The sequence below is a fragment of the Bombyx mori genome, chromosome 16 (genome assembly GCF_030269925.1).
Source record: "Bombyx mori chromosome 16, ASM3026992v2".
Taxonomy (NCBI): Eukaryota; Metazoa; Arthropoda; class Insecta; order Lepidoptera; family Bombycidae; genus Bombyx; species Bombyx mori.
Genome location: NC_085122.1, coordinates 2,016,173 through 2,028,687, shown reverse-complemented (window position 1 = coordinate 2,028,687; position 12,515 = coordinate 2,016,173). Strand labels below are relative to the sequence as shown.

Sequence of the window (12,515 nt, the reverse complement as noted above, 5' to 3'; positions counted from 1 at the left end):
CTAAAACATTGATTCAAACGGAGACCATGACCTCATGTGTCAAGGGGACATCTGGAAAAACCGGGCGAGTGTAGGACTTTGTGCCGGCTCCGACAGATTCGCTTACCGGTTAGCATGATGATTAGTATGATGGTTGTCTGGCGGCGAGACGGGCTCCAGGTAGGGCGCGTGGTTGGGGGGGTCCCGCCGCTTCCACTCGTCCACGGAGCTGGACACGCTGAGGTGGGAGCTCACGCTCGGGCTGTACCCCTCGGAGCTGGACACCGTCGGGAATCGACTATTTGGGGAACAAAATTATCTCGAATGTAATTGTCAGGCAAAGAATAAATAGGCAAGTGATTTTACTGGTGGTAGGACCTCTAGTGAGTCCGCACGGGTAGGTACCACCGCCCTGCCTATTTCTGCCGTGAAGCAGTAATGTGTTTCGGTTTGACGGGCGGGGCAGCCGTTGTAACTATACTGAGACCTTAGAACTCATATCTCAGGGTTTGTGGTATTTCATTTTAGATGTCTGTGGGCTTCAGTAACCACTTAATAAAAGGTGGGGACTGGGGGCTCGTTTACCTAATTAATCAATAAAAAATAATAGTTTAAAAAAACTAACAAAATACGCTTTTATAGAAAATCCAACTAAAAATAGTGTAAGAAAAAATTATTTTATTGTATTAAAAAGTTTGGGGTGCGTGGTATAAGTAGATATAAATATTTTATGAACAGATACGAGTAAAGATTTATTTTGATAATATCCTGAAAAGCACCCCACGCTTTATAACAATCTTAACTATTTTTAATTAAAATTTATTTTCTATTTTTAGTTGTATTTAAATTTTTTTAATTACTTTTTTTTCCATATTTTTTAAATATTGGATTGTCATCGGTTCTTAATAAGTACCTATGCCAAATTTCGAGTTAATCCGACGTTTTGAAGGGGGTCAAAATCATGTTCAAAGATTCCGTTACAAACATACATACATACTAACTTACATACGTCTGAAGCTAATAGATGCGTATTAAAAAAAACATAGTATATAGTTATTTAAAAAACTTTCCCTTTCAAATAGTTACTAAACGTTCTCACACGTTCAAAGTGCTCGGAAACAGTTGAATGCGCATGTCGGTACATACTTGTGTATGAGCGAGGTGGCGGGGCTGCAGTAGTCCCGCGTGATGATGTTGGAGGCGAGGTCGCCGAGCTTGAAGCTGGTCTTGTGAGCCGCCAGCTCCTCCCGCTCCCCCGCGCGCTCCCCCACCCGCTCTCCCCCCCGCTCCAGCACGCGCTCCCCCACGCGCTCCCCCCCGCGCTCGCCCACGCGCTCCACGGGGGGCAGGGCGCCGTTGTCGCACTCACGCCCAGACTGTGGTAATAAAAATATTTTTTATTGATATTTTGACCGTATCCTACACTATATAAATATTTAAAAACAAGCGGCACGCTCTGGCTCCGCTCGGGTCTTTAACAAAAATTTCAACGATGTTGTTTTATTTTTTTAAATAAAAGAACACTTATTGCGACATAACTATAATAGTAAGACATACGCTGTCGCGACACTTTTTGTAAATAATAATGTGTTCTACAAAGTCGTAGTACATTATTTTATTCTATCATCAATAGTTTTCTCAGGGCACGCGATCTAAAGAATATTTTAGATATTTTTTTTACACCTTGGGTTACATTATTGGAGTTTTAGTAATAAGCCTATGTCACTCAGAAATAGTGTAGCTTCTAAACAGTGAAAAAAATTTTCAAATCGGTTCAGTAGTTTCGGAGCCTATTCAATTATATTGAACAAACAAACAAATCTTTCCTCTTTATTATATTAGTATAGATATAGATGAATTGCTGTTTGTTAGTCTCGCTAAAACTCGAGAACGGCTGGACCGATTTGGCTAAGTGTGGTCTTGAATTAATTGTGCAAGTCCAAAGAAGGTTTAAAAGGTAAATTAATATGGAAATGCTCGGAATTAAATGAAAATAACAATTTTGTTTTTCCTTTGATGTGTCCCGCGTCCGTCGGATTTCTTTTGTTTGTTTTAAGTTTATTTTATACAAAAGTTTTTGTATAAAATAAACTTAAAACTTAAGTAGGTCTTTTATTGATCGATTGAGGCACTACGAAGTCTGCTGGGTCAGCTAGTCTGATATAAAAATCTCTTAATTAATTAAGTAAATACGACATAAGAGTTGATAGTATAACTTGATATAATTAAATACAATTTCCGGAATTATTCAAACCGGTATTTACCGGAAATCGCTGGTCCGAGCTCTGGTTGATTTGGTGCGTGATGATGGCGTCGATCAGTGAGGCTGCGGTGAGGGTCCCGGAGCGCTGGTCCCCCGCCGCCCCCGCCGCCCCGGCCACGCCCCCCGCCCCCGGGACGCCCGCCACCCCCGCCACCCCCGCCGACAACGAGCCCGCTGACGATACTACCGCACGCCTGTAACAATGGTTTTACTCAATCATTTCAAATATGTACACCCACAATTTTTTTTTACGACCAGCGCCTCTAAATTTAGGGTCATTAACCAATGCGTATACACTAACGGTGGGCTGTAGTGGCATTTTTGGTTAGCAAAACGAAACTACCTATCAAATGTCGATAACGGCTTTTGAAACGCTCTGTTTCAGTAGCCAGCAATAGCGGGTTTCGTTTAGCAGTAATTACGATTTTATTTGTAATTTATCTTTAAGGATAGGATATTAAGATTTATTTCTTTAAAGAGTTCGTATCGTACTTTATAATAATTTTTTACAAGGTTGTTGCTATATTTTCTTATATTTTGTATAAATAGTACAATATTTAGTATGATATAACAATGACATTCGTGCTCCTTCCAGGTTCAGGACTAGCTGCAGATGCAATTGACTCATTGACCGAAAATTCGACATCAATCTATACTCATAATTTAATTTTTTTATATAATAAAATATACTAGAGGTCCCACAGTAGTCGAAATTCGACTATAATTAATTGGAATTGCAAGTTTGTACACTATTATGATTGTATTTTATACTTCTATAATCACAAATTTCGCCAAGACTACACTATAAAAAATATTAACAAAGACAAACAATATTTAATCTATTCTCAATTTGACAACAGACGTCAAGAACAAAAGTTTGACAATAAATAGTATGCATGCGTGTGTGCGTCAAATACATGGTATGTAGGTGTGTAATGTTTTCTTTATTGATTTAATGTATCTTTTATGCATTATTTAAAAAAATATTAGCATTGTGCACTCCTTCTCTATATTCTCTATAAGTGTGGAAAATTTCATACTCCTCCGTCCGCGCAATTTTCGTAAAAAGGGATACAAAGTTTTTGCTTCACGTATTAATATAAAATATATAAATAATAACTTTTAAACCTTATTTTAAGAGTTTTAAGGGCTAAAGTCAAAGGTCAAATGCATCTCGGTCGTGTGCGTGAAAGAGACAATTTTATTTTTTATTGCTTAGATTGGTGGATGAGCTCACAGCCCACCTGGTGTTAAGTGGTTACTGGAGCCCATAGACATCTACAACTTAAATGCGTCACCCACTTTGAGATATAAGTTCTAAGGTCTCAGTATAGTTACAGCGGCTGCCCCACCCTTCAAACCGAAACGCATTACTGCTTCACGACAGAAATAGGCAGGGCGGTGGTACCCGTGCGGACTCACAAGAGTTCCTACCACCAGTAAGGTCATTAACCAATGCGTATACACAAATACATGTGCATTTTTAGATCAATAATACGTACACGTCTTTCCTGTCGAGGTAGTGCGGTGTTTGCGCGCGGTGCTTGGCGGTGCTGTACGTCCCGGAGGTCACCAGCCGACTTTCTTGGGACGAAACGTTCTGTAATCATATATAATAACGTACTGTACATACGTATACCTTTTTTATTTATTGCATTAATGTAATTGCAGTAATGCGTTTCGGTTTGAAGAGTAGGGCAGCCGTTGTAATTATATTGAGACCTTAGAACTTATATCTCAAGATGGGTGGCGCATTTACGTTGTAGATGTCTATGGGCTCCAGTAACCACTTAACACCAGGTGGTCTGTGAGCTCGTCCACCCATCTATGCAATAAAAAATAAAAAGAAATATATATACCATCCATCAGGGTAACTTAAGCTTTCCGTTTAACATTAGCCCACTTACTCACTTTTTACATATCTATTTTTAATTTCCAAACGAGATACATGTTAGCATATAGACTTCGAAATTTTTAATGAAGCGGGTTTATTATTGAACGAAGAAAGCGCGCCGAAATTTGATATCAATCAACAAAACTTTTCTTTCTTGAGGCTGATTGTGAAGTGGTAAGGAGGTGGTGATCAATAAAACATCGCTTTTATATTCATACTCAAAAATGGGGGGGGGCGGACCCCTGCGCTGTACCTGCGCGTGCGGCAGCAGGTGTCGCTCGTGCAGCAGCTGCGGGTGTGCGGGATGAGCCTCGTGCCTCTCCATCGCTCGGTCGCTGTAGGCAAACAAAACTCTTTAGTTAATGACCATAACCACGTCTTAAATTGAACTAACAAATTTGTTACTACACCGCGCGTAATTCGTTTCCAAATGATTCTTTATTATTTATTTAAGTCTATGGACCCTAATTATCACTTAATATCAGGTTGTAATTTTAATTTAATCACAATTATAATAAGTGCCAACCCTGCGAGGTAACTACCATCTAGTCAAGAGCAGGTCTCCTGTATCTATGAATTGGGGTTGCCAATCACACATAAAATGTCTTTTTGGACTTCTATTTAATTTTAAAATATATATTTTTAAGGCACACACCTATCTCTCCTTTGTTGCATGGCCATCTGGATATCCCTCTCCATTGTATATTGTTGGTGCTTCGTTCTTCTGTCAATGACCTGTATGGCAAATTAGAAATAGCTTTAATTTCCTTATGACAAAACATTTCAACGTACCTAATGGGTTTCAAAAATAGTTAATGTATTATGCAACAATATTGTATTTCAATGTATTGTTTCACAAATATAATACTCAACCCCTAACATTGATAATAAATTAATCTGCAAAGGACATGGGCCACTCTCCATACATTGCACGGCCCACTAAATGAAGTTCAAGGACAGTAATGAAATTAAGTTTAAATAACAGACTATATATCTCTATTATTATAAACAAATTAAAATCAATATTGTTCATGGGGATACAGAGATACTCAAATAATTAGATAAGAATTTTAGGTTACCTATATCATTTGATTTTGCTGTCCATACACTGACACTTTAACATCATAATCAGCTTAAATATTATTTATATTACTATACTTTACTAGAGGTCCCGCAGTAGTCGAAATTCGACTATAATTAATTGAAATTGTAAGTTTGTACACTATTATGATTGTATTTTATACTTCTATAATCACAAATTTCGCCAAGACTACACTATAGAAAAATATTAATAAAGACAAACAATATTTAATAAATTCTCAATTTGACAACAGACGTTAAGAACAAAAGTTTGACAATAAATAGTATGCATGCGTGTGTGCGTCAAATACATGGTCTGTAGTGTGTGTAATGTTTTCTTTATTGATTTAATGTATCTTTTATGCATTATTTAAAAAAAATATTAGCATTGTGCACTTCTTCTCTATATTCTCTATAAGCGTGGAAAATTTCATACTCCTCCGTCCGCGCAATTTTCGTAAAAAGGGATACAAAGTTTTTGCTTCATGTATTAATTACTATACTTTATATTACAACAAAATATAATAAGCAGGTATATTGCAACGAAACAATAATATCCACAATGCGCACGTAAAACGGCACATAAAACAGTAAAACGTCAATAAATATTAAGCAAGCGTAGTTTTTTTTTTTGCTTAAGATCAATAATTATTCATTTATTTATTTATTTAATCAACAAAGTTTCAACAGCATTTAACTAGACACAGGGTACAGAGGATGTTTTCCCAAACATGAGCCAATTAAAGAAACACATTATGTTTCCAAAAAATGTTAACATAATTGACATGACACATTGAATGAACACAGGTAGTCCAACTAAGGTAAAGGTAAGGCAGTTAAATAGGTAGATGAATTTTGTCGAATTGATAACTTGCAGAATAAGTTTGAATCTGATTGTGTTGTGTCGATGTGTGTAAGTGCGTGTGAGTGTAATGTAGTGGTTGGTTTACATGGACACTCGAATTGATTATGAACGTTGATTGTTAATTGTAGAACACCCAAAATACTTTAAAGATTATACAAAATACTTTAAATACTTTAAAGGTTCCATGTAATGATTTATTCTACGAATTTAAGAGTATAGAATTTTAAAATCAAATAATATATTTTGCTTTATAATATTTTGCTAATATATTAATATATATGTTAATATATTTTGCTAGTTTTTTGCAATATAATGTTTTTTCTATAGATATTTCATTAATATCCTTGAGAGCACGAGTAGTTGGGGCTGAAAATTGCTATGGCTATGTACATGACCTTTAGTATACATTATAATATAATTAAAATTACTTCAATTAAAATATTGTTCAATATTCATATATGTGGGATGCAGCCTTCAGACAATTAATAAAAGTTTCGCGTTTACTACTTCCACGTTTTATTTCAATACTATTCATATAAATTTTAATCGTTCCGTCGTGCTCGTGCTTCGTTCGTCGTCGTTCATCCATCTGTCATTCTGTCATCTCACACGTCATCCCCTTCCATTCTTGATACACCGCTGCGTTCACAAACATCAACTTGCATCCATCATATCATGCGTTCAATAAAACATCATTCCCACATTCGGCCGTCCTGCACGTAAGTCTGTCCTCAGAGTTACCTTTTTATAACACTAACATCTTACAACATAGAGAAAGTTATACAAAAAGTTATAAATCATTCTTAAACAAAACAATTAACAACTATTACATTAACATCATATGACTAAAGACTGAACATATTACAACAAAACTAACTTAAAAAAAAACAAAACTCATCTTATGATAAAAGGATATTAGAACATCGTATGCTAATAAATGTAACATAATAGAACTATAACTAGGGTTAACAATATAGTTCACTCATCCTTTCATACTACCAATCTTGAACTCATCCTTTCTGTTTATTCTGAGTCACTTAAGTAATCAGGCCACTTTTTCATAAAATCAGCAGATGTAGTAGTCTTGTTAGGGCCTTCAACTTGTGCGTCAGCCTTCTCAACATTGTATCTATTCTTTCTTTTGACCTTTACTATTCGATATGGTCCCAAAAACTTTGGTTTCAGTTTCATTCCTGTACCAAACTGAGTCCTTTTCACAGTTACTAAGTCGCCTTCCTTGTATATAGTACATTCTTTCATTTTCTTGTTGTAATTTCTTCTATTTTCTTCTTGTACTTTAAATATTTGTTTCTTCGCTTCCTTTCTAAGTTCTTCTCTACTGTCAATGAAATTGTGTCTTTCTTCTTCCATCAAAAGGTCCAGTAATTGAATATCTTCTTTACGGGATGCTAACAGACAAGGTATGCATGTAGCAATATAATCCTCAATCTTTTTCTCTAATTTTGGTATGTAATAATCCTTATTAATCAATTCCATTGTTTTCTTCTTTGAAAAATGACCATTATCATGCGCCCTCTTAATAATTTCAATTTCCATCTTCTGTGGTACAACCAAACAATGTTGTGGTCCCTTGCAGAGTAATCCTCCTTGCAAATAAAAGTCATTATATAGTTTACCATCTCTCAGAATATTCATAATTGCATTTAATCCGTTGTCACTCTCTTGCGCACGTCTTAAATCACTATGTAGGTCTGAAAATATAAGAGCTACATATGGGTTTCGGCTTAGAGCATCTGTGTGTTTCATCTTCGAACCTTCACGATGTTCAATAGTGAAATCATAATCTTGTAAGAACAATATCCATCGTGCCACTCTTGTACTCATTGCTAGATCTTTTTTATTCAGTGTCATTTGAAAAGCTTTGCAGTCTGTAACTATCTTAAAATGCTTTCCGTATAAATAATGTCTAAACTTCTTTATACCTTCTATTATAGCCAAAGCTTCTAGCTCATAACTTGTATATTTACTCTCAGCGTCAGTTGTTCGCTTGCTCATATAATGTACTGGATGTAGTTCACTGTTGTCATCTTTCTGTAATAACATTTCTTAAAAATTCATGTCCCAATATCACTTTAATAGGTATACTGTCTCTAGGAATCACATAAAATATTATATCACGATACGTGTAGCCGTCGATTTCAATGTTTGTTTTAAATTGTTCACTTGATATTACCTTTGATGAGCCTAAACCGGTAAGAACTGTGTTTACATTTTTAAAACACGTCGGAGAGCCTATTTGCTCATAATAGTCCATGGTTACTAAATTAACTTCACTACCAGTATCAATTAATGCATGAATTTCGTTATTATTACACAATTTTACTAATTTCAAAGTTTTTTTCAACACTTTACATTCTTTATTTACTTTTAAAATGTCAACCTCACTGTTATGACATTTGTCGCGCACCGTACTGTTCGCAGAGCCAATCACAGCATTCATAGCGTTGTGAACTTCGTTAGATTGATTTTCGAAAATTGTGTTCGCGCCCTCCTGCGTCGTAGCGATATATGTGCGTTTCGGTTGCTGCTCCGTTCTCGCGCTGCTAGCCGTAGCCGATGACGCTTCCGCCTTTGCCGGACATTGTGAAGAAATATGGCCGAACACGTTGCAGTTGAAACACTTTTTTCCTTGCATCTTTTTCGGACAATCTTCACTTTTATGACTCTTTTCTCCACAGCTATAACATCGAACTTTTGATGACCATTCTCTTGTATTAGTAATTTTCTGCTCTTTTCCGTGAATAGGTTCTTTCTTCATTTTTTCTTTCAAAATCTCGTATATTTTTAATTTCTCCTTTAATTCAGCGTACGTTGTGACTCCATATAGCATTATTTTATTTATTTCTTGATCTTGTATGCCATCTACAACATATTTTATAGCCACGTAGTCCGCCATTTTGCCTCGGCGTCCAAGCTCTTTCATGGCAAACATGTAGTCAATGCATGATTCATTTGACTTTTTCTTTTTAGCACTCATCATTTCGTGAATAGTCTTGGCGTCTATGGTGTCAGGGAACTCCTTACTGATGGCTATCTTTAAAGTATCCCAGCATGGAAACGTTTTTTCAGAATTTAACCACAAAGCTGCCGTGCCGGTTAATGACCGTCGAGCCACTAATAACCGTTGCTTTGGTGTCCACTCGAATATGTCACCATTTTCCTCTATATCTTGTATCCACTTTGTTACAGCATAAGTTTTGTCTTTGCCGTCAAACTTCCTGATGATATTCTCCGTTAAGTGAAACATTCCACCACGCGTTGGTCGATCGAAAATACTGTCGTCGTCATCGAAGGACTGGCTTTTTGATCGTCGTCTTGCCATCCTCGTGTATTAATCTTTTGTGATCGTCGTACACAATGAAGATTTAAATACGTCGTGTGTATATTCGTACAATTGACGCGTTGTTTGTTTCTCGTAATGGCGTCGAAACAATTATTATTACTTGCCTTTTCTTTTGGCCGATCCCGGACGAAGCCCCCAAAATGTGGGATGCAGCCTTCAGACAATTAATAAAAGTTTCGCGTTTACTACTTCCACGTTTTATTTCAATACTATTCATATAAATTTTAATCGTTCCGTCGTGCTCGTGCTTCGTTCGTCGTCGTTCATCCATCTGTCATTCTGTCATCTCACACGTCATCCCCTTCCATTCTTGATACACCGCTGCGTTCACAAACATCAACTTGCATCCATCATATCATGCGTTCAATAAAACATCATTCCCACATATATTAAATTTGAATTTGAATTTGAATTTGAAATAAACTAAAACAATTTGAACTGACCTGATATTGAGGCATCGTGTGGTATTTCTGAGACATTCCCAGTTCTCGTAATCTGAAATGCGAATGACTATTTGTTACATCAAGGTCAATGTTGGAAAATGCACAAAATTGAACTTTGACTTTTTTGTAATTGTAAATATGGTGAAGAGATCATGCTTATTAAGTGGCCCATAGAGATTAACCGTGAATCTCACCGGACCTCTTAAGGTATGACGTAGAAAGCCGACTCTAAGCAGACGGTGCCTTCATAGTAGATTTAGGTAGAATAGGCGATCCCGGGGCACCCAGTAACGTTACTCTAGATCAGGGGTTCCCAAACTTATTTTGTCTACCGCCCACTTTGAGAATCATCATCATGGTTCCAAGCCGGTTCTTTGAGAATAAATCATTTTTAGCGCCCCCATTTTTTCACCTACTTAAATACCACTATAGCGAGAGCTCAGTCGATGTCTAAGTCCTCCTAGATAAAATTAAAAATCGCCTCCCACGCCTCTACACAACCCTTTTTTTCTGGATCTCTTTCTTAAGACCCCCTAGGCCTGCAGCGCCTACAAGGGGGCGTTATCACCCACTTTGAGAAAGGCTGCTCTAGATCAATGCGCAGACTATTCTCGAAGCACGTCTCGTATTAACGCATATTATAACAACACCATATTTTTCAAAAATAATATGAGACCCTATAGATACAGAGGCTTGTAGGTTATTATGTAGTATTGTATACCTGACGTCGTGCGAAGAGTGGTGCTGGGTCTTGGTGTCGGGCTTGGGCTCGCCCCCCGGGACGGGCAGCGCAGTGGCCGCGGACGCTACGTTCACCAGCGACGTGAACGCCTCGTGCCCTGGAGGTACACGATCGCATTACCAACTGTTTCAAGGTCACCCACTCGGATTGATAAACTTAGATGGAGTTTTTTTTAATAGTTTTTTCTACTGATCCTGTTTTATTTACATGTAAATAATGATGCATGATTATAAAAGATTATTCAATCAATAAAACCATACGTGTTTTTTTATTGACAGTTGATACGAAACTGTCAATCAAAAACCATCCAGCCGGTGGGCATTAACGCAAAAGGTGGACACGGATAATGCCAGAACACAATTAAACCAATTATCTAAAATTGAAATTATTCACAATTTGCTTGTGGACCGTTTTCCCCAACCTCAAATCATATCTGAAGTTGGCGCGAGTTTCCGCGCGCAGAGCAGAGTTCACAAGCAGATTAATGATTTAGATCAATTATTTTTTCCTACCTATTTTAATAGTAACTTCGAGAGGTTATTTCTAGGTTCATCAAACTAGTAGGTGAGCTCACGGGGCTCAAGCCGGAGTGTAGCTAACACTGATCCTAGCAAGAGCCGTGCTTCGCAGAATCTACCGCCGGATCGGAAACGCGACCCACTGAGAAGATCCGGCGAGAAACTCAGTGGGCTGTGTCTGTGGGTTAATTTACTCGTCGAGCCCTTCGTCGCAAGCGACGGGTTCGACGAGGACAGTGACTGGTGCTTGAGGTACCTAAAAGCACCGTTAATGGATCGGGAGGTTCCGTAATGACGTGTTTAGGGTGACGTCGACTGTTTACCATTCTGTCCACATGATCGGGTATGTTAAAGATTTAACTGAATGTGAGTCGAGTGACCCTGAGTGGCTGATGGATGATACCTGGCGGCGCGTGGTGAGGGTACAGCCCGTGGCCCGCGGAGTGACGCTGGATGACGGACACGGGCTCCCGCCGCGAGTAGTGCGGGGCGGCGTGTTGGGTAGGATGCTGGGTAGGATGCTGGGCAGGATGCTGGGCAGGATGTTGGTTCGGATGCTGAGCTGGATGCTGAGCCGGATGCTGGGTAGGATGTTGAGCAGGATGTTGCGTTTGGGCGGGATGCTGTGCGGGGTAGTCGCTGTCGGCCCGCTCCCGCCTGGCCCCGGCGTGCATCTGCTGGGAGGTGATGAAGTCCGCCATTATGATCGAGCGCTGCTCCAGCACGTGAGGGTTGCGGCCGTAGCTGCTGCCGGACTGTGGAAACGAAACATTTATTTTAATATATATTTCGGCGCAACATCACTATTTAGTTAACTAAAAATAGTTATAAATAACTGTTTCCTTAACGTTACAATTGTTTAAGACGGTATTCAAGGGATTTCATGACTAAGCTACTCCCAATATTCTACTACGAGTATAAATACGAGTGACTGTTGTCCCACAAAACAACAGAATGGAAAGCAGTCGACGTCGCCCAAAACACGTCATCTCGGATCCTCCCGATCCACTAACGGTGCTCCTAGGTACTTCAAGCACCGGTCACCGTTCTCGTCGAACCCGTCGCTTGCGACGCAGGGCTCGACGAGTAAATTAACTCCCAGACACAGCCCACTGAGTTTCTCGCCGGAACTTCTCAATGGGTCGCGTTTCCGATCCGGTGGTAGATTCTGCGAAACACTGCTCTTGCTAAGGTTCGTATTAGCAACGTCATCAGGTTTGAGCCCCGTGAGCTCACCTACTAGTTAGGGTTACGCTGGAATAGCCTCTCAAGGCTACCAGCTTAGGTAGGAGAAAAAAAAAGAAAAAAAAAACCACAAAACATTCCGACTCGAGCAGTCGAACGGAGCGGAGCTCTCTGTTGATATT

General features: G+C 38.7%; 1 protein-coding gene across 3 annotated transcripts in view; it reads right to left on the bottom strand.

Annotated features, from left to right (window-relative positions):
* LOC101744565 (mucin-5AC) overlaps positions 1-12,515 on the bottom strand; it is a 199,428-nt gene that overhangs the window by 1,208 nt on the left and 185,705 nt on the right. For all 3 annotated transcript variants that reach the window (XM_038016529.2, XM_038016528.2, XM_062672904.1), the window contains 9 exons: positions 11,552-11,903; positions 10,610-10,727; positions 9,889-9,940; positions 4,792-4,871; positions 4,390-4,471; positions 3,745-3,842; positions 2,244-2,436; positions 1,126-1,355; positions 107-277 (listed from right to left, as the gene is read on the bottom strand). In XM_038016529.2, the coding sequence (XP_037872457.2) occupies positions 107-277; positions 1,126-1,355; positions 2,244-2,436; positions 3,745-3,842; positions 4,390-4,471; positions 4,792-4,871; positions 9,889-9,940; positions 10,610-10,727; positions 11,552-11,903 (1,376 nt within the window). The remainder of the gene's footprint in view (positions 1-106; positions 278-1,125; positions 1,356-2,243; positions 2,437-3,744; positions 3,843-4,389; positions 4,472-4,791; positions 4,872-9,888; positions 9,941-10,609; positions 10,728-11,551; positions 11,904-12,515) is intronic.